This window comes from Emydura macquarii, unplaced genomic scaffold, assembly GCF_026122565.2.
Source record: "Emydura macquarii macquarii isolate MOO-44397 ecotype Brisbane River unplaced genomic scaffold, CSIRO-AGI_Emac_v2 contig_2205, whole genome shotgun sequence".
NCBI lineage: Eukaryota > Metazoa > Chordata > Testudines > Chelidae > Emydura > Emydura macquarii.
The window spans coordinates 20,186,122-20,208,161 of record NW_027132342.1 but is presented as its reverse complement, the minus strand read 5'-3'; the positions used below and the strand labels follow the sequence as shown (position 1 = coordinate 20,208,161).

Below are 22,040 nucleotides of genomic sequence, written 5' to 3'. Positions count from 1 at the left end.
TAAGGTAGAAAATGTGTCTGTTCTATAACCAGACAAACGTGGCTAGTGTGAATTCATACAGCATTAGTACTTACACACTGTCTGTTCCCCACAACTTAATTCACTTCTGTAGAGATACAGCTTAGGTAGGGTGAAATGGTGTTAGCTGTCCATAATTGCTATCAGAGTTTTTAATCTGGTTACAGACTCTCTTAAAAGTTGTAGAGTGGACATAGCCTTATTTGTGCTGATTCCCACAACATAAAGAATTCTGAGATGTAAAGTCACAGGAAGAGTAGCAGTGAAATTCTCTGGCATCCAGTGCTGAAGGGCTCAGAAGTGAACTTTGAGTGAGAAGGCTGGCTGTGTCTATACAAAAGGAAGTGGTGATGCAAAGAAGCTAGCTTCCTACTTACCAAGTTTGCCTAACCATGCTATTGTGCAAACTCTGACAAAACCATTGTGAGGGAGAACACTCAGCACAGTATTATGATTGTGTCACCTAACTAGCCTCACAAAGCAAGAGAGCCCCACTGCTCATCCTCTTAAATTACTGGGGAGTCAGAGCTCCCTGTTCACCAGCACAGATGTTAAGGTGTTTGGGATATTTGAGGGGTCATGAAGGAAGCAGCCATAGCCTCATAGCAGGTCTTAGCATGCCCAGAATGAAAGCCAAACCCAACAAAAGCTGCCACCCTGTAATTTCTGGCTTGGAATATTCTCCAAACCCACCACGGTTAATACCCTGGAATGTTTCAGTTTTGTTTGCAGTCAAACTCAGGATCAAAAGCCCTTCCATAATTCTGTAGCCACTGTTTGTAAATGCCTAATGTTTACAGTGTGTGGGTTGGGTTTTTTATTGTTTTTTGATATAGGCTGACTCAGATTTTGGGTCTTTATTTTTAATGTTGTATACCATGTTTTTTTTTATCTGTTTGGCTTATTTTTCAGAGTTATTTCTACAATGATGACACTTTTAACTTTAACTACGCCCAAGCTAAAGCTGCCACTGGCAATACCAGCGAGGGTGAGGAGGTATGTATCTGCTTTCTTAAAAAACAAACAGTGGAATTCTTTCTTACATACGCCACACAACTCACCACCCACACCTTTGTTATTCTGCATATTGTGTGGAAAAGGAGCTGCTGCTTCCTGCAGGAATTGAGATGTATATCTTGCTTTCAATTAACCTAATTCAGAGGAGGCAGAGTCCTGCTAACCTCACACCATTGAGTTTGTAGGGATCATACTGTGAGTGGTGCACTCCCAGCTGTCTCTAACTGATCAAGGTATGCTCTCTTGATCAGTATTCTGTGCACGCTGCTTGAGACCACAGGCATACTTAGGTCCTGTTCAGATAGAGTAGGGATCACTGAGCAACACAGACCAGATAGGTGAGAGCTTTAGGTGTCCCCCTAGGAGGTGTGCGATAAACGTATTTTCCTCCCCTGGGAGGAGGAAAGAAAGAGGAAATGCTCCCCTTCCTATTCAGCAGCATCCATTAGTGATTAAGAAGGTTCATTTCTCCCCACACACAGCACTTTTTTTTTGTATCAGAAGTTGAATTATCCCTGAAATGCACAAAAGCAATTGGCTGCTGGGAAGAAGGAAGTGAGATTTCCCATAAGGGTTTAAAAAAAAAATCATAAGACAGACCAAAAAAACCTACCTATGTGATTTTATTTTAAGCAAATCCTATTTTTATAGACCAAAAAAATGGTTATATTTTGATTTTTAAATTTGAGTCCCAGGAGCATTATGGTGACAGGTTTTATTTAATCTCTAATTTCTATTATCTGAAATTACGATACTTGGTCAGAGAGTTTAAAATATTGATGTCCAAAACTTTGATAGTTGTATGCAGTGTTGTGCCTCTCTCACCCAAAGAAGTTGTTCCAATAAAAGATATTACTTCACCCACCTTGTCTCTCTGATGTCCAAAACATCTAGTCAAAAAGGATGTGTTTTTTAATCATGTTAGCTCAAGTGAGTTAATCTGACTCAGTTGAAAAGCCCTCTTACTGCTTGTTAAGATGCAGGCTAACACATTTGAAGCCATGTTAGTGGGTCATATTGTAGCCTAAAGGGAGCCAGAGACCAAGAGAGTGATAGCATTCTGAGTATACAGCAGGTGCAGCTGGGCTGCAGAAACACCTGATGCTGCAAAAACATCCTGGACAATGCTGAATTAATTTAGATGGAATATATGGGCCCAAAGAGTCAAAGGTGTTAACATAGTCCAACATTAAACAGTTTTAAGCAAGGTTCAGGATTTGGTGTACAGTGATCTCAGCCTGCTTAGTGCCATGGCAAATACACCATTAAAAATCCTTTTAACCTTGTAGTAAAAAAAACAGAAAAAAAGGAAAAATAGTTAAAGTATTAAATAAGGCTTTCTTTTAACAACATCCCTTGTTCCTTTTCCCTGTAACTGGAGAGAATTTTTAGAAGGACCCCTCCTCTTAGATGGTATCAAAGATGTCCTTTTTGGGGAAAAGAGAAGAAGTTAGTTGAGATAGCCCGGAGCAGTTGTAATTGCTGTTGTTGTTAAAATCTGATACCATTTTCTAAGAAGACAAAACAAGACAAACACGCACAAAATGAGTGAGAAGACTAGCAAAGGTAGAAAATGCAGCTTCTGTCTTTGGTGCTGAATCTCACTTGCAACCTCACTGCTGGAAAAAACACAGGCACAGCACATGGTCTTATCAGCCACGCTCAAACTTAGCAAACTTGTATCAGCATCGGGCTGTTAGTTGCCCCTCTGGTCACAGGCTTATAGCAGTATTGCAAAATATATATTCTTGGCCAGTTAAACCACTCTTATTAAACAGAAGGAGAGGGATAGGAAAGAAATTAGGTGACTGCCTGGATGAGCTCTGGTAGAAGCAGAGCATGGGTTGCAGCCTAAATGGTCTCCTTTGAGGCGCTGGCGTATGGAGCCCCAAGGATTTTAGGGTGGCTCGGGAATCCTTCAGACTCTGTCGATTTTCATCCATCTGAGAAGAAAAGAGGGGTAGCCCCTCAAATGAGACATCCTGGATGGTGATTTGCACCTCATGTGGGAGTCCCAAAGCTTCTAGCCAAGAGCTCCGTCTCATCACTACCCGAGATGACATTGTCCTAGTGACCACATCAGTGCTGTCCAGCATTGCCTGCAGTAAGGTCTTTGAAACTGCCTTCCTCTCTTTAACATGTCCAATAAACTCCGTCCTGGAGTCAGGAAGCAATGAGACTGAACTTCTCCATAGATTGTCATGAATTGAAGGCATATATACTGAGGATAGCCTGCTGATTCGCTATCCGAAGTTGGAGCCCTCCAGTGGAATATACTTTCCTCTCGAAGAGGTCCAACTTCTTAGCCTCCTTCACCTTCAGGGTGGGACCCTGCTGCCCCTGACATTCCCTCTCATTAGCGGCCGCCACTACGAGCGACCCAGGGAGTGGGTGCGGATAGAAGTGCTCATGCCCCTATGAGGGAACAAAGTACTTCTTCTGAACCCTTTTGACTGTTGGGGCCAGAGAGGCGGGTGTCTACCACAAAACTATAGTATTGTCTTTGATGGTCTTGATTAGAGGGAGTGCTACTCTAGAAGGACCTTCAGGTGTTAATATATCAACTATCAGGTCTATTCCCTCGTCAATCTCCTCCTCCTGCAGGCCCATGTTCCGTGCGACCCATGCAGAGCAGTTCCTGGTGCGTTTTATTGTCATCGGGAACTGGCACAAGCATGGCCCCTGCCACCAGAGGATGACTCTGACCCCCGGATCCTGTGTTCCCAACAGGTCACCCTGTGCCGGCTCCTCATCTTCAGTGCCGGGATCGTGTACAATGTCGGCACCGGTGCCAGGGTCCAAGCTTCCTATGGCTCCATGTGAAGCACTTGCCACTGAGTGGGAGGCTGGTCTCTTGCCCCTGAAGCAATTGAGTGGGATCTTGCTGAGAGGGACCGTTGGGCCTGGTAGTATGCCCACGGTGTCCAAAACAGCCACTGAGAAGGCATCTGCCACTGCAGGGCCTACGGTACCACAAAAGGCTCTGTCTCCCATCTGCACTGTCTGCTGCGGTGCTGGCTCCTCCATGAGGCATATGATTCTGCCTCAGAGTCCGATGAAAGCTGTTCACTCCTCGGTGACCTCGGGGAGGAGGGGGGGGGATGGTGGGCGGAGCCAGGGACTGGCGCCATGGGGACCTTGACCTAGCCATCATGGCCAGTTTGCCATTGGATGGCACTATAAGTCTCCTCGGTACCAGATCACGATCCCGAGAGTGGCAAGATGGTGGTGGAGGAGCAGTCTCTTCAATAAGATCTGTGGCTGCCCTGAATGTCTCTGGAGTGGAGGGATGCTGAATGTCCTCCTTCTCCCTCTCCCGGCGTGAGGAGTCCACCGGTACTTAACTCAACAAGACTCTTCTCTGGCCCAGAGTCAACAGTACTGAGGTAGAGGGCTGGGGGCTCAAGTGGCCTGGCACAGGTTGCACCTTGCTAGCCTCCGCTGGCTTAGACTTAGGCAACAGAGAGCGCCCTTTGTCCTTGCTCCTCTTCTGCAGCACTGGGAAATAGGATCAGTGCTGTTGCCCCGACCGTGTCAGGCCCTTCGGTGCTGGGGAAGCATGTCGGTGCAGTTTCTTGTCTTGCCGCCTTCTCCTTCACAGAGGCTGGAGCACTTTGCACTGACACTAATGAGCATGGTCTCTGCTTTGCAGGTTGAAGGGTAGCCTCCATTAAGAGGAATGTCAGTCATTGACTGCACTCCTTCTGAGTCCTAGGCTTGAAGCCTCTACAGCTCTTAGACTCCCCAAGACATCTCAGACAGGCCAAGTGCAGGTCATCTCTTGGCATAGGCTTCAAGCAGGACTCACAGGGCTTGAAACCAGGCATACCCGGTCCCCACAGGGAAGGGGAGGCTAACGACCCTGATAAGCAGGGCACTTAACCTAACTACACTAACAAACTACAACTATCTAAATGAACTATTTACAGGTACTTAAGAGCAACGAGATAAGGAGGGAAGCATTTTCTAGGCAAGGGCAGCAACATTCAAACAGCATGGGCAGTAAGAAGGAACTGAGGCGGCGGATGGTTGTGGACCCCTATATAGAGCACCATGGAGGTGCGACTGCAGGGGGCACCAGAGCCAACCCCTATGGATACTTCTGAGGAAAAACTTTCCCGCAGCGCACATATGCCTACTTGGAATTGACATGAGCAAGCACTTAAGAAGAAATAAATGTTAGGTTGCTGCTTGCATTCACAGAGCAACTCCGCATAGTGAATCAGTGCTTCTGGGCCCAAGAAACAAACTGACTGGTGGGATAGCATCATAATGCAGGTTTGGGACAGAGAGCAGTGACTGCAGAACTTTTGGATGCAAAAAGCCACATTCCTGGATGTGTGCCAAGCTTGCCCCATCCCTTCAGCACAGGTATCTCAGAATAAGAGCAGTATTGACAGTGCAAAAGCAAGTGGCAGTCATGCTCTGGAAGTTTGCAACACCAGATTTAGCTCAATGTTCTGCAGCATCTGTGTTTGTTGCCTTAGCAAAGCCATGTTGTCCTGGTGCACTTCCCAGTGCACCTCTCTATCCCTTTGCCTATCTTCAGCATCTGATCTCTCTGTTCCTGATCCTTCTCCTTGCTCTCATCCATTTGGCCATCCAATCCCTACGTTCACAGTCAGCAGCTGTAGGGTACTGGAGGATCTCTCAGAATGTGGTCACCCTTGTCTGCTTCTTTCACCTGATCTGGGTTATGAGTTCAGCAGACTTGGAGGGGGCAGCCCTCCAGACCACCATAGCAGAGGCTGCTGATTAAAACAGGCAGATACATTGTTAGAGTTACAGTTGCAGTGCAAAGGAGAAGATAAGACTCAAAACTCTTACATTATTCCCATCAAGACATTTAATAAAAAGTGCTCATTGTCACTTTAGTGATTGAGCACCTCATTACAGCACTACTCTGCAGCTCAGGCCATGGTGAGTATGGACTAGCTTCGTGGGTCGGAGGGGAACTGTTATATGGAAGGTTTAGATGCTGGATACCCCTATATGAGAGTGTAGGGAAAGTGTAGTGACTATTGCTAGTATTTTCACAGGCAGTGGTGCAGAATTGAGTGGGAATGTCTCCTATTGCAGGGAAAGAAACAAGGCCTCCCACTGTCCCTAAAAATGTTTGGGAGAGGATTGCAAAGTATCTCCATGAAAGTTTCATTGAGATTGTTTCACAGAATAAAATGGACATCCATGTTCAGATAAACAAAGTATTCCTCCTGGAGAGAATTATGGTCCTTCCCTCCCAGTGGCATATTGACGGGGGGCCAGGCCCCCGGGCGCTAGCATGAGGGGGGCGCTGGCCAGGCCCTCCACAACACATGGGGGATGCAGGAGGCTCTGAGTGGGAGAGGCAGGCACCTTGTGGCATGTAAGTGTGAGGCCAGGAGCGCCAGAAAGTCCCTGGGGTGCAGGAGGAAGAATGTGGCATGTGTCCCCTCCCCACCCCCTGAACATACAGACTCCCCCTTCCCTGGGGCAACAGGGGGAGGGGAAGGGAGGGGGTGGCGCCATCTGGTGGGAGTTGGGGACCCCTCCTGCCCTGCGTAGGGGGCACATGAGACTGGGATGGTGGGCGTTGCAAATGTAAAACCAGCACTGGGAATACACTTTATTCTCACTTTACTAATCCAGTGGAGTTAGAAAGAGCTCCTGGCTAGCCACATGGTTTGTGTCTTCCATTGCATCCCCAACCACCATAGCTTCCTCCTGCAGCTTGATATGTGCATTGCTGCTGTGGTTTCTGTGTCTGACTGTTGCAAGTGTTCAGTCATATTTTGGGTGCTGGTAGGGTCTCTGCCAACTATGGCATGCAGTTCATTGTAGAAGCAGTAGCTCTGTGTGCCAGCCTGAAATTTGTTGTTGCCCTTCCTCACCTTCTAATGTGACTGCCGAAGTTCCTTGGTTTCACCTGCTATTGCTGCTCATTCCTGTCATGTCCCAGGTTTAGCATCCCCTGTGTGATCTGCAGGTAGATATTTATATTCCTTTCATTAGTTGGTCTTGCACAGCCTCTTCTCCCCATTGGCTGATAGGCCAAGGAGATCCAGGACTTCTGCCCTGCTCTAGGCAGAAGTGTGTCTAGGTATAGCTTTCTGTCTGTGCTGAGCTGGCATAGTTGGATGCTTGCAAATGTGGGCTTGTAGGTTTGCTTGCCAAGGTGGGCAACTGGGAAAAAGCATTTAAAAATACGCTGGTTTCTTAAAGGGGAGAGAGGGGCTTCTGGTATCTGTGAACCCTGGGAAGTGGAGCTCAAAATAGAGAAAGGAGTGGCCACAGTTGTGGGGAGTAGAGCATTGTGGAACAGCTGCTGGAGGACTGTGAGAGTTGACACAGGTAATGCAGTATCTATACTAGCACTACATGGATGGAAGAATGTAGACTTTGGCTTTCTATTGTTGGGAGGTTGTTATTACATCGATATTGCTGGTGCCTCTGTCAGCAGGATACAAATTTAGGTGGGGGCAGATGCAAAACAAATCAATTTAGGTCAACCTAACTTTTTAATGTAGACCAGGCCTTAGGAACTCAACAAGATCACTCCCAGCTCCCCTTAGAAGTGGAATGACTATCTCCACCATATGCTGTAAAAGGCTAGTACTTTGACACAGAGCCTTGATAAAACTAATGGTTAAGGGCCTTTACTGCTAGTCCAGGAATGCTCTGTTGCACCCAATATGTGGTAGAGGGATGGGAAGAGATTATCATTACAGTGAGACTTCTGGTATTTCAGAAAGACGCTGATTTCATTCCTTGCACTGCATTCTAAATTAATGCATTGTCAGTCGCTGTCTATGCAATCTAGTCACTTCCTTCAGCCTCTGTCTTCATTTATGCTTGGCTTGTTATGTATCAACACCCATTGGCAGCTGTTCAAGTGAGGCCATGCCATAATTTGGCATTTTAAAGCTCCAGATAAGCGTTTGTATTTTTTGAATTCCCCTCTTACCTCTCCTCGGGATTGCAATTTTACACCCTAACTCTTCCCATCAAGCTGCTGTTGAGTTTTTTCTGGCCTGAACCTTGGCTACATATTGGAACAAGGACAGGCCTACTGTGTATATGGTAGAGCAGATGCACCTAATTCTCTTTTCCCTTCTTTCCTGCAGGTGTTCCTCTTGATCCAGAGTGAGAAGATAAAGAATGATTATGTTTACCTTAGCTGGCTGGCTCGTTGCTGTGAGTCACTTTACTTGCAAGATTGGAGGATGTGGATCCTCCTGTTTTGCATCAGTCTTGCCCGTCCACCCTCCTTAATAACTTTTAATGTTGGGGGTGTATTTAGTACATCTGAAAGAAGTGTAAATAGCACAGGCTTGAGTCTAGACAGCTATAGTGTGAGCAAGTATTGTGCAAGCAGCGTATCTTTGCTCTACATAACCATTCCTATTTCAGTTCTGGCCCCAACATAGCTCTGCCAACGCACCTCATTCCTGAGCTGTAGGACCTTGTTCTTCCCAGTCCAGTACATTGTATGAGTAGATATTGCCAATTATTATAATTATATTAATTGCTATTACTTTAAGATTTGTTTCTCTCCAGTTTTTACAAAGGGCTGGTTCACACTGACCCTGCGATTCAGCGGCAGTTGATGGGAGTTACGCAAACTACGCAGAGTAACTGACGTCGACTGCTCAGCTTCCCTTCTGCGTGCTGTTCACACTGCGCTTAGCTACGCTACTTGTGGGGGTGGACTTACTCAGTCGACTTCCCGATCGATTTGAGTGGTCAGTGAGACCCGCTCAATCGATCCTGAAAGATGGATCTGGCGGCGGCAATTTTGCCGCCGTTAGTATAAACTGAGCCAAAGTATCTCTCATGAAGAGGTGCTAATGTACAGGTGATGACAGTATAAAACTGTAGATGATAGGAATAGACTAGTGGGAGGAAAGATGGTCTAATGGATAGGGCACCAAGCTAGCAGTCAGGAGACCTGGCTTCAAGTGACCTTGGGCAAGTCGCTTACACCTGTGACTCAGTTCTCCATCTGTAAAGTGGGGAGAGTACTTCCCTAACTCGAAGCTGTGAAGATAAAATCTATTAGTGATTGTACAATGTTCAGGTACTCTGGTGAAAAGTACCTAGATAGATAAAGAACATGATGGTTTTCACTGTGATGTTTGCTTGCCAATGTTACTTAATTTGTGTGGCATTTTGTCAATTTGAGAGCACATGGGCAGTACCACTGTTTCAGAGCAGAGTACTACAGCAATGGCTTTTGCTACAGGCTTGTGCAGCTCAATTCTGGAAACTTATCCTGAGACAGCTCTTTCATCATAGCCTCAGCACAACAGTAAGAATGCTCATTATATTGCCCTCCTCCCACCCCCGTGACTTCTAGAGCAGCAACAATAATTTCATTATGCTGTGTTAGAGGTAGTGTCACCATCTGTGCTATGACCTTTCAAGACAGGTAACTGGAGACTTCCATACCACACATTGACCACTCACCCCTGATTCTGCTTTAGGACCTCAGTTTCTTACTTCATGAATCCATAAATGTAGAATATTTGTTTATTGTGAATTTTATGTTGTGATTTTACCCATGAATGAGGTTCTACTCTGAAGAGAGAACCTAAGGTGCAGAATGAAATGGTAGTGCTAATTCAGTAGGTGGTGCACTTCCCTTTAATTCTGTACTAAAGCAGTTCCCTACTGTGGTGCTAGGGATACTGTAAAATCCTTGTGGTCATTAGAAGATCCCATAGAACTTTCGTAAGAATAGTTAATTATTCTTGGGTACATTACTAAAGCTTCACATACCTAATCATCTTCTTCATGCTAAGTTTCCATTGAAGTTTCAGCAGAGTTGCTGTATTCTAAATCTTAAAGTGTTGAGATGTGCTGTTAAACAGTTGTCGCATCTTATTTCAGGGACAGCTGCTTACAGTGGTGGGTGAAATTATCCCTTTATGTACAAAGTATGTAAATTACTGTAGGATCTTTCTGGATGAAAGGTGCTATAGATAAGTAAATTATTATAGCACACACATTTGAGTACGAGTAGATATTGTAAGAACATAATGGCCATATGGGTCAGATCAATGGTCCATCTAGCCCAGTATTCTGTCTTCTGACTGTGGCCAATGCCAGATGCTTCAGAGGGAATGAACAGAATGGGACAGTTTTCAAGTGATCCATCCCCTGTTGCCCAGTCCCAGCATCGGGCAGTCAGGGGCTTAGCCGTAGAATCATAGAACATGAGGGTTGGAAGGGACCTCAGGAGGCCATTCAGTCCAAACCCCTGCTCAAAGCAGGGCCAACCCCACCTAAATATTGATGGCCCTATCCTCCATGAACTTATCTAATTCTTTATTGACTCCAGTTCAGGAGTACCAGAACCTGTGTAGAAGTGAGGGGACCAGTGATGCTGGAACTGTGGCCCCATCTCCTGATTCTCTTTCCCTGAGGCCCCACCCCTTAACCAGGCCAGAAGCTGAAACTGGGCCATGGTAAGAGTGGCTCAGGGAGCCCAGGCTGCTGTGGGGAGCCCCAGACTGCACCTGCCCAAGGCTAGTACACCCATCTTAAAAGTTGGGGGGCCATGGCCCCCTGGCTCCCCCAATTCCAATGCCCCAGCACCAGTTATACTTTTGGCCTTCACATTTCTGTCCTAGAATATTTGCAGGAGGCTAGAGATGCTGGAAATGCAACTGATTCAGGGCTCTATGTAATATTAGTGGTTGAGCTATTGTATCAATTACTGTATTTAGATCTTATCTTGAAAAGGAGGTGAAAAGCCATTCTTGTTTCATCTTCCAGCATGGTACTCTGTTTCTCTGGACAGACAGGTTGCTAGTTGTTGCCAAGTCATAAAGGCATTGGTCTGTCATCAGGAATAGTGGTTAGTGAGGTTTTCAGTGCTCAGACATCAGGTCATCATATGTGGGGTTAAGACCTGTGTCTTCTCTTCTGAGTGTGCTACTACTGAAACTGAAGAAACAAATATCTAGTCTGGTATCTCACTTTCTGCCATACCAAGGGAGTACATAAGAATAGGTGTTTATTAGAGTATCTCCAATGGTGGCCATTGCAGGACATTTCAGACGAGGATCTAACTTCCCCGTAATGCACCTACTTATACAATACTATAACATGTACGTTAGGAAGAAAGGGTGGATTTCTTCCTGACTCCAGCTGGTGAACAGTTTATGCCTAGAAATATGAAAAGTTCTTGTAATTTTCAACTTCATTACCCCTAGATTATAGTTTACATAGAATTAGAGAGATTGATTGTGCAGCAAAACTACTTTGAAGTACATTTCTAGTGCAGTGTGAAGGGATTTACACTGGTAAATCTGATTAATGTCGGCAATGATTGTTACTCCACTTGACTTCTGTGCACATAATGTCAAACATTCCCCTGCCTTGAAGAGCACAGGAATTTTCCCCACATTAATGGCCAGTACACAGAATGAGTAGCTGGTGGAACTCCGAGGAGGTGGACACCTAATCAAAGGAGCGTTCCCCCTCATAAGAAAACACTGGGACATGCCTGGAATTAACAAGCTAAACCTTAGGTTAAATGCACAGAACAACTTTCTTACCCTCCTAGAGTCAGTTTGTGGACTTTTCAGTCTTCAAAAGTACTGGAAGAAACCCCCTTATTGGAATTCATGAAAAGCTCTATACCAGAGATATTGCAGGTTAAAGGCTGATGGCAATTCTTGCTCATGTACGCACTGTTAAAGTAGCCACAAGATCTATGGAATCTGGAAAGAATTTCCTCACAGGAAGCAAAATGGCATGGATGTTGTGGATATTTTTATCTTCCTTTAGAGCAAAAAGAACCATGGGAGTCAGTATTTAAAATTAGGTGAGTGCCAGGCATTCAGGACATTCAGTTCCATGATCATGAGATTGGGAATATTAAATCTCACAGTTGGAACAGATTTGAGGTTAGGAGGGTGTCATAGTCTAATACCCTATAAGAAATACCTTTTTTATTTATTCAATATTCTCCACTCCCTGTTCCTTAATCTCTGAAATCATGGGACTTCAACTGTGGTGGTTTGTTCTACCTAATGCATGGCCTCTACCCAAAATTGAAGCGATAAGAGGATTTAACTGAATTTCAGTCGCTTAATTGTTGTCTAAATGAAATAGATACTAATGTATGTGTTGCAAGATAGATACAAACTCTTTAGACTGTTCAACAAACATGATTGAGTTGTGTCCAGTGAATAGCTTACCCATGTGTAAGAGGATAAAAGGAGAGTAATGGAGGTGGCACTCAGCTCTCACAAGCACACCCTGTCTAACTATGTGTGCCTGCACACACTGTTTGTGGTGGATCTTCGGCGACTCAGCCCTCTGGCCAAATCTCACACAGTCTGTATGTTAAATAAAAAAATCAAACCTCTTCAGGGGTACAAGTCCAACAGGGGGCCTAAGTCCCCTCTATAATGTCTCTTTAACTGCAGCCCTGTCCCTGGACTCAATCCTCAATCAGGACCTATCACAGTATCCTGGTTCAAACTATCTCAGCCCCTTCTGGGCTCTCTCAAATTGTCCCTGCTCTGGTATGGTGTAGTGCCCTGGGGCTCCCTCCATGGAAGCAATGTCTTTGCCCTTTCTGGTCCCAGCTCTCCAGCAGGGTCACTAAACAATTCAGTTCCCTTTCTGGGGTGTATCAAAGTCCAAGCCACTTCCCCAGTGGCTTATGGGGCAGAGGGACCCAGGCCTGCCTACTAACCTGAGTCCCAGCCCAGAGACTCTACAGATAGTAGCTATCTGCAACATCCCTTTGGCTAAGCTACATCACTGCTATAATTCCCTGGGCCATTTCCCCACAGCCCCAGCAAGTTTTTCCACCCTTACCTCAAGGCCTTATCCTGGTTGAGTCCCAGCAGCCAGCCAGGAGCTCCTTTTCACATCCCCAGTCCCTGCCAGCAACTGCTCTGTACATAGTCCTTTAGCCAGCCAGAAGTACCAACTTCACTCCTCTGACTCCAGACAGTAACTGCACTCACTCTGGCCTTGCAGCTCTTTTTATACTAGCCTGCTGGCTCCTGATTGGCTGCTCCCTGACAGCTGCTTTTCTGATTGGTTGTGTCCCACACAGCCACTCTAGGCAGCTTAGAGGACCCTCTCCACTGCCCTTTTCTGGAGTGGGGTGTGGCAGGGCCACGAGGCCTCCAGGAGGGGGCCTCAGGGCCTAGTACACTCCATCATGCCACCTCCCTAATACAACCATATTCCAGTCAAGTTTTATGCATCTTCATCATTGATGCTGCCTACTCATAATTGTGCAGTCTGGAAAAATCTCGGGTAGCTGTAGCTCTCCTTTACTGCCCCAGCAGAGGATATTGTGTCAGTGTGCAAGGAAATATGTCGTTGGCTGTCCTCCTGCACAGAGCTCTGGGAAGGAGGAGGACTCATGATACAAACACCACTAGAGCATCCTGTAAACACTGCAAAATACCAGTGCTGATCAGTGTCAGCCTGGGCCTCTGGCAAGGGTGAAACACTGTTAGCTGCTGTGGTTTTTAACTATTAACCTTGCTACTATCTGGTAACAAACTTAGTTAAGTGTTGAGTATAGACAAGGCTTATTTTATAGATTCTTATTGAACACAAGTACAAAGCATACTCTAGGCATTTTCCTGTCTGTACTGTATGTCATCTCTAAAATCCATCATTCCAAGAGAATATGCTCACTTCAAAGAATGCTGCTTTATCCTGCCCCTGCACAGAAGCTGTGGAAACCAAGAGCAAAGCCATGAAATGAAACTTAGAACTATTTATGTGAAACTAAAGAGGTTCATGTATTGAGCTGTAGATAACTTTGAGTCTAAAACTCTGGAGACTTAGGTGACTAGGACTTGTTTGATTTTATAGTTGTTGTGTGCAAACTAAGATAGATAATGAAAGCAATATGAATTCCTGCTTCAAAGCATAAAATGGGGATCAGGAATTGTTTCCTCCAGGTATAGCATTGTATAACTAGCTATGTGTTATGGGATTTCTCTTGGGTTTTATTTCCATCCGCTTTTTCCTCATCCTGTTAAGCTTTTGGTATTTCTGCAGTCAGGGTCAGAATACCAGACTAGCTATAACAGTAGACTGATCAGTCCAGTGGACTGCCAACAGGCTAGATGCCAGACTATATGGACCACTGAGTTGCCGCATAGTAAGTGTTGTTTTTGTGAAATATAAACCTGAGGTGGTGTGGATTTCAGAACTCTTCTTTATGTTTGCAAACTGTAGCACTTTCCCATCATCACTCTTGTGGCTGAGGAGGTGGTTTGTTTTCACTGTAACCCCATGGTTTTCAGTAGAGGGGCAGGCACTTTGGTGAATTGAGTGATAGGATTATGAACATTTTACTGCAGTTGTTATTGGGCAGTGTACTATGGTGTTTCTTCACTTTCTTCAACTTTCTATTCTCATTGTAGATATTATGAATAAGAAGCCTCGACTGGCCTGGGAGCTCTACCTGAAGATGGAAACCTCAGGAGAGTCCTTCAGTCTCTTGCAACTCATTGCAAATGACTGCTACAAGGTGAGTTTTCTCTTTGAGGCCTGGTATTTAATGTGTTAATTCTGGGGCACTACACAGAGAGGCCTTGTCTACAGCAGTCTCCTCTTTCTAAAATTACTCACCATTGCTCCCACTAGTGAAGCTCCACAATGTATACAGGCTGGTAGAGATCTGTCAACATTTTAACCAGCATGTCTTCTGGTTAGACAACATGCTGGTTAAAATGCTGGGCTACACTAGTGCTAATCACAATTTCTACCTCTAATAGAGCTTTACTGGTGGGAGCAATATGAAATTTTAAGAGAAAAATCTAATGTAGACAACCAGAGGCTACAGTTGGAGTTCTTTCTGGGACAGCAGATTCTGCCCTTCCAACCCAGAGTGTGAATCTTACAACCTCATCCACCACAAACCCATCCCAGGGACCTGCTGCATGCTTCCCAAAATATACAAACAAGGGAATCCAGGTAGATCCGTCATATCTGGCCACGGCACTCTTACTGAAGGAATATCAGGACTCATAGAAACCATTCTCAAACCACCCACCACACAAAGGGCCACCTTCCTTCAAGATGTTACAGACTTCCTCCAGAAATTCCAGAATCAACAATCTCCCCCAGAACACCATCCTTGCCACCGTGGATGTCACTTCCCTATCCATCAATATTCCTCACCATGACTGCATTACTACCTGTCTCAAAGGCCTACAAGATAATATACAGTGCTCAAAAATCCACCCTAAATGCATCACCAAACTCATCAAATTCATCCTCACATACAGCAACTTCGCATTTAACAAACACTTTCTCCAAACCATGGAAAGAGCCATTGGGTACTAAGATAGCCCCCCAATATGCCAACCTTTTCATGGGCCCCCTCAAGGAAGAATTTCTGGAAAAATGCACCACAAAACCAATGATATATCTGAGGTATATCAGTGATGTTTTCCTCCTCTGGACAGATGACCTCAGTTCCCTCAGATTTCCATCACAACTTCAACAACCACCACCCATCCATCATACTCTCTCTAGAAAACACCCACATCAGCATCAACTTCCTGGATACCACAATCAGTTTCGATAATGGAACCCTAAAAATGACTGTATACAAGAAATCCATTGATCACTACATTTACTCTTCAGATCCAGCAACCACCCAGACACACCAAGAAATCTGTTATCTACAGCTAGGCACTCAGATATCACAGAACTTGCTCCAAAGAGAAAGTCCACAATATAATACACTTAATCACACTCAAAACCACCTTCACTAAACAAGGACATTCCACCAGAGAAGTAGATCACATTGTGGAACGGGCCACCCAAATATCCAGGAGAACCTTCTTCAATACAGAAAAAAAAACCACTGACTACACCCCCTAATTGTCACCTGCCACTCCACATTGTAACCCATATGGGATGTCATCAACAATTACAGTCCATACATGATGGGGACCACATCTTGAAAGAAATCTTTCCTGAGCCCCCTATTCTGGCCTTCAGACAACTCCCCAATCTCATTAAGATCATCAGAAGCAAGTTTCCCAAAGACCAGGACCCACCAATTTAAAGACCCTGCCAGAACAACATATGCAAAACCTTCAGATATATTTCCATTGCTATGTTGATCAGTACCCTCCACAACACACCTTTCAAGATCCAGGGGTCCTACAAATGCCTAGCACAACGTGTGTACCTTATCCAGTGCATCATATGCACCAACAACAACAATGTGGGTGACATCAGACAATGACTACACTCTTGAATGAGCTCACACAGAAAAATGATATAAGACATATCACCTGTGGTGAACACTTTTCATACAGCGATCACTCCATATCTGGCCTCATAGTCCTCATGCTCAAAGGAAGCCTTCACAACAGCTTCAAAAGACAAGCTTGAGAATTTAAATTAATAACTCTGCTAGACACTAAAAATCATGGGCTAAACTGAGACACTCGTTTTATGACTCATGATTTGCTATTCACCCTACTACCTGCTAACCATTAATTGTCCACTTCATTTTTAAGAGGTCTCTTACAGCATGTGTGAACCCCTTATGTTTAACAATCTGTCCCAACTTATATTTAGCTCATACACTCCAGTTATCTTCCCCAGATCTGAAGAAGAGCTCTGTGAAGCTCAAAAGCTTGTCTCTTACACCAACAGAAGTTGGTCCAATAAAAGGTATTACCTTACTTACCTTGTCAGTCTTAGCACAGATACTCTGCTGTTTGTTTTTCCACCATCAAGAGTAGGTACAACAAACTACTTGATGAGATCACCATCTTCAGTCTCTAGCACTGGGATTCTTGCTTAGTCCTTTAGATTGAGATACAGGCCATGCAAGATTTTATGAGTGTTGGATTTCAAAAGCACATTGATAATTGTCCTTTGATAATGCAGCAGTGCATTGTTGGAAACGGTCTCTCTCCCAGGACTGGTGTGCACACATTTAACCTTTTTTTGCTATTCCTATGAGAACAAATCTGAAGCTAAATGCTTCTCTGATTAGACACCATCTGAGGAAATTGAGGCTCGGTTTCCTGATTAATTTCCCACACGTCGTCCCCTCTACAACCAAGGCCTTGTCTAGACTAGGATTTAAAAGTAGGTTATTAGCATGTGTTAGCTAACTAATAGGTATTAGAAATCTAGTGTAGAGAAGGCAGCAAGTACTTTGTGTGCTAAACTGCCCTAGTCTTTAACTTGACCAACGTATCATGTATTAAAGTATAAACTGCCTTGTGTACAGTAGACTTTTAAAACGTTAGCTAACGTACTAACATCATATCTTTTAAAACTACCCTAGAAAAGGGCCAAGAGAAGAAATGAGAATGACCCATCTGTATCAACCCAGGTGCCCCTGGACCCATCCTACAAGTGGGCAACTGAGGTGGAATAGTTGGGTGTATATGATTTTCCCCTAGGTTAAGAATAGCTATGAATTGCAACTCTACTGCATTTGATTTTTCTTCTACTTTTATAGTAAGGAGTAAAATTAGTTCTGAATTAACACCCCAAAAGTTTTCAGAGCTGTCTTTATGGCCATGTCTAGACTAGGAAAATTTATAATATTTTAAAACTTCTGGATTAACTTGTTTTAACTAACATGATTTTAAACACTTTTATACACTTTGCACCTCGTGTGTACAGGGTAAGTCATGCATAAAAACTAGGGCTGGTTGAAAAAGATTGACATTGACAAAAATAAGGGGATTAGAAAGACAAGGTGGGTGAGGTAGTATCTTTTATTGGACCAACTTCTGTTGGTGAGAGAGACAAGTTTTTGAGCTTATACAGAGCTCTTCAGGTTGACTCTGTGTAAACTTGAAAGCTTATTTTTCTCACCAACAGAAGGTGGTCCAATAAAAGATATTATCTCATCCCTCTTGTCTCTCTAACATCCTGGGACCAACACGGCTACAACAACACTGCATATAAAAATAAGGATGACATCTTTTATCAGGTCTATTAGTTCATGTTGGTTGAATATGGTTTACCTAGAGGGGAGCCTAGAGTTGATCACAACCAGTTAATAAAGGTCACAACTTGGTTTGTCTATGCTAGATTCAAAGTCCTGTTTAAAAACATGTTAGATAAAACATCATCTATTTTCCTAGTCTATATATGGTTTATGTGGAACGGAATGTATCTGTTCTAGTTACAGACTACCTGTGAAGAGCAGGAAAATGCATGCTGTTCCCAGAACTTGTTCCTCTTGCTAATACCAGACAAATAGCATCAAAACCAGCCTGTAACTTTGAATTTCATTCTGTATAGGCAGTCTTGTGATCTGATGTGTGTAATGTTTTTTTTTCTTCCTATACAGATGGGCCAGTTTTACTATTCAGCCAAAGCCTTTGATGTTCTGGAGAGACTAGACCCTAACCCTGAATACTGGGAAGGCAAGAGGGGTGCCTGTGTAGGCATCTTCCAAATGATCTTAGCTGGCCGAGAACCCAAGTATGTATCCTTACTTCTCTCGTTAGTCGTTAGCCGTCCATTCTCAGCTAGCTGGAGCTAGAACCACAATCACAGTTGTTTTTGTGAAGAGATGCACAACTTCAGGAACAGGTGTCCCTTACCCCACCAATTTTTTTTTTGAAAGAGACCAGTGCTGTCCCAGTAGTTGCACACTCAATAACCATTTTTTATCTCTAGCTTCCAGCCCAACAGGGACAGGATATATTGTTGAGGATAGTCCATCACCTAATACTCTGCACTGTAGCGACCACAAATAGATTGCTGGTCGTTGTGCTCGTAAGAGCTAAACTACAGACACAGCATGCTTATTCCCTAAAGGCAGGGAGGTAGGACCTCATTTCACTGATTAAGGAGAGGTACTGATGGCCTGTGAATGGAAGTCCTATCCACTTCTCCTTGGTCTTGGAATTCCAAGGATGGCAGAATTAAAATAAAAGAATGGTTACTCAGAATTCCAGGAGGGACGACAAATATATTTCTGAATAGTAAATGAATGTTTTTTAGCAAAGGCTCATCTCTCTTTCTGAAAATGTTCAATCCAAGCTTAGATTGGATATTGGTTTGATTAATCCTCCAAGAGAAAAGATGGTCCTTCCCATTGATTTTATTGTTTTGCCTTTGGCCTATCTCACTGAATGGGGGGAGGATAGAGGGGATATCTTCTGCTCCTGTTCTCTAGTAAAAAGTCTGCTGTGATACTGGGTAACCAAGCAGCAACATTAACTAATGAACCATCCAACTCTCCCTCTGGCAGAGTACCTGTACGTTGTGGTTGAGATTAACATCATCTCTGGAATTCTTATTCTCCCCTCACTCCCATTTGAGGCCACATGGAGGAGGAGTTGCAGTCACTTTCTTAAATGCACACCTTTCAAGAAAACAGGAGCACCCATAGCCTTGGCATCTGTTATTGTTTCCCTGGCCTGCCCCCCATTTTCTAACAGTGCTCCTTATTAAAGTAGTGCACCTCAGACCTCTGAACTGGAATTGAGTTAATCCTTCCATAAGATCTGAATTCTACATGGAGATAGCAGACATCTGAGAAGCAACTGATTTACTTGTTATGTCAAATCTTGTTCCCCGTATGAATTAATTCATCAGATATCTCTAGCTAATCAAGATGAGATCTGGTTGGTAGCTGAATGGGAATCCTTCAAGGAAAACATAAGATACTTCAGGGAATGATGCTTCTGAAGGAAGCACGTTTCTTTCTTAATAATAAAAAAAATACATAATGCTCATGTGATCAAAACACATTGACTAATTATGCTGAGCAGTACTCCTGTGTTGAGATAAGTTCCAGAGGGGTAGCTGTGTTAGTCTGTATACAGCAAAAACAACGAGAGTCCTGTAGCACCTTAAAGACTAACAAATTTCTGTGGGCATAAGCTTTTGTGGGCCACGCAGAAATTTGTTAGTCTTTAAGGTGCTACAGGACTCTCGTTTGTGTTGAGATAGGTTTTGCTATGCTGTTGAAGGTGTCTGTCAGATTGCCTGAAAAACCGAGGTTCTAACAATTTGCCATTAAATGTCTTGTGGCACTTCTTGCAAGAGTAGGAATGTTAATTTTTATATTTTGGCCAAAGTCCAGTATGAGTAATCATTTTTGCTGACTTAGAACTCCCCTTCTAGTTGCACATAGATACAATATACTTTATTTCTATACCCATACACCTGTGTATTTTTACTGTGGTGTTAGCTGTCACCTTCCTCCTCAGCGGTAGGTGAAGTAGCTTGCATACCTAGAATCTGTGCTTTTCAATCCTTTATCATGTAAAGTTGCACAGAAATTTCAGCTGTTTCTAGTCAAGTGATCCTCACTCTCCTGTAAACCTTTGTCTTCCATCTTCTCAGAGAGACCCTGCGGGAAGTGCTACATCTCCTAAGGAGCACTGGTAACCCTCAGGTAGAATATATCATCCGCATCATGAAGAAGTGGGCCAAAGAGAACAGAGTGCCTGTCTAAGTCAGCACCACCAAGAAAACCAAGTCAGCTGCCATCTTTTTTTGTGCAGCTGGGGGCATGGAACCTAGCCCCCTTTTCACACACATCCCCCATCTTCCTTATATTCTTTCTTCAGGGCTGGCCTATTATCAAATATTAAAGAGACTGCCTAACCCTCAGATGGAGCAAGAAGAGTACTGCAGTTGGACTGCAGAAAACTTATATAAGTAATTTTATATGAAGAAATTCTTTTGGACAGAAGGGGTTTGAATTCCATGCTCTTCCCACCCAGATCCTAGTTGTGTTTTTTCTGTTCTACATCAATAGCAGCATCTAGTTAAAGAGTTCTTAACCTTTTTCATACTTTGATTCCAACATTCAGCAACTCAAACTGCCCCTCAGATGTACTCCAGACTCCTTTGCACCAGCTCCCACAGTACTACCTAAGATGCACTGTGGCAATTGGAGAGGTTTATATTTTAAAATAGTTCTCCTGACCTCCAAAGAATCATTTGTAAAGTGATTCACCCAATCTGCTTCAGCACAAGAGTGGTGATGGCAAATAGAAGAAGGATTTTGATATCTTAGTGATTGACTTACCATTAAGAGTTAACATGTTTTTAATATTCCTGGCCCATGTTGGTAGAATCCACCAGATCCTGAGCAACATCCATTTTGAGATGGATCCTGCTGATGAATTTATAACCTCTTTATCACTTCCCTTTTTGTCCAAAATGATTTGCTATCCCTTGGCCAAAGTCAAATTAATTCTGAACATGAGGCTAATCAACCACAAATGCAGGGCCCCAAAATGGCTTACTTGTTTTTAAGGAGGATAGAGACAAGATTTGGGGGGATTGCTTTTCAAAGCATGAGGTTCAGATTGGCTGATCTGTTTCTTACTGTAAAGTCTGATCCTGCAAACATTTATGCATGTTAGTAACTTTACTCATGTGAGTTGTCCCACCAGCTTACCTGTCACATGGATAAAGTTATTCATATATGTTTACAGGATCAGGCCCTTCGCCAATCACTATCTTCGGCAGCAGTGTACTGTGCATTTGCTTGACAGTTTGCCCAGCAAATACTCTGCTGTGTTTTAAGGGGAGGGAACTGGGGAGAATCCTTCATAGAACACAACATTTAATCATAAAGGAGATGAAAGTATAAAAAGAGGCACAAGTATGATATAGAAATGCACTGTAGAGTTTACAGTACATAATATCTGTACATATTTGTAAAAGATAAAATTGCTTAACTTACAAAGTATTTTTGTACCTTGTGAGAAGATATTTCATTGAACCCTATGATGTCTGTATCTTGATTAAAGCTTATACTTGTATTTTCAGTCTAACTTCTTGCTTGGCTTTGTTGCCTCATTATGATGTGGCTGGCAATTGAGATGGCAACTTTATTTAACTGCTGAGGTGGGTGGATCTGTGATTGTCAAATCATCATTTCATGATCAACTGAAGATGAACCGTGTTAACACAACCTGGCCCAGGGGCCTACGTACTGACCTTTGATATTAGATCCTGAAATGAAGGTGGCTGGATAACCCTTATATTTGTAAGTGGTTTTGGTTCTGCTTTTTCTT

At 43.7% G+C, this 22,040-nt stretch overlaps 1 protein-coding gene across 1 annotated transcript in view; it reads left to right on the top strand.

Annotated features, from left to right (window-relative positions):
- Positions 1 to 21,788, top strand: part of IFT56 (intraflagellar transport 56) — an 81,278-nt gene extending 59,490 nt beyond the window's left edge. Inside the window, exons 14-18 of the mRNA XM_067559653.1 lie at positions 931 to 1,014; positions 8,139 to 8,208; positions 14,427 to 14,533; positions 18,344 to 18,477; positions 20,353 to 21,788. Coding sequence (XP_067415754.1) covers positions 931 to 1,014; positions 8,139 to 8,208; positions 14,427 to 14,533; positions 18,344 to 18,477; positions 20,353 to 20,464 — 507 coding nt within the window. The 3' untranslated portion in view covers positions 20,465 to 21,788. The remainder of the gene's footprint in view (positions 1 to 930; positions 1,015 to 8,138; positions 8,209 to 14,426; positions 14,534 to 18,343; positions 18,478 to 20,352) is intronic.
- Positions 21,789 to 22,040: the final 252 nt, after the last annotated feature.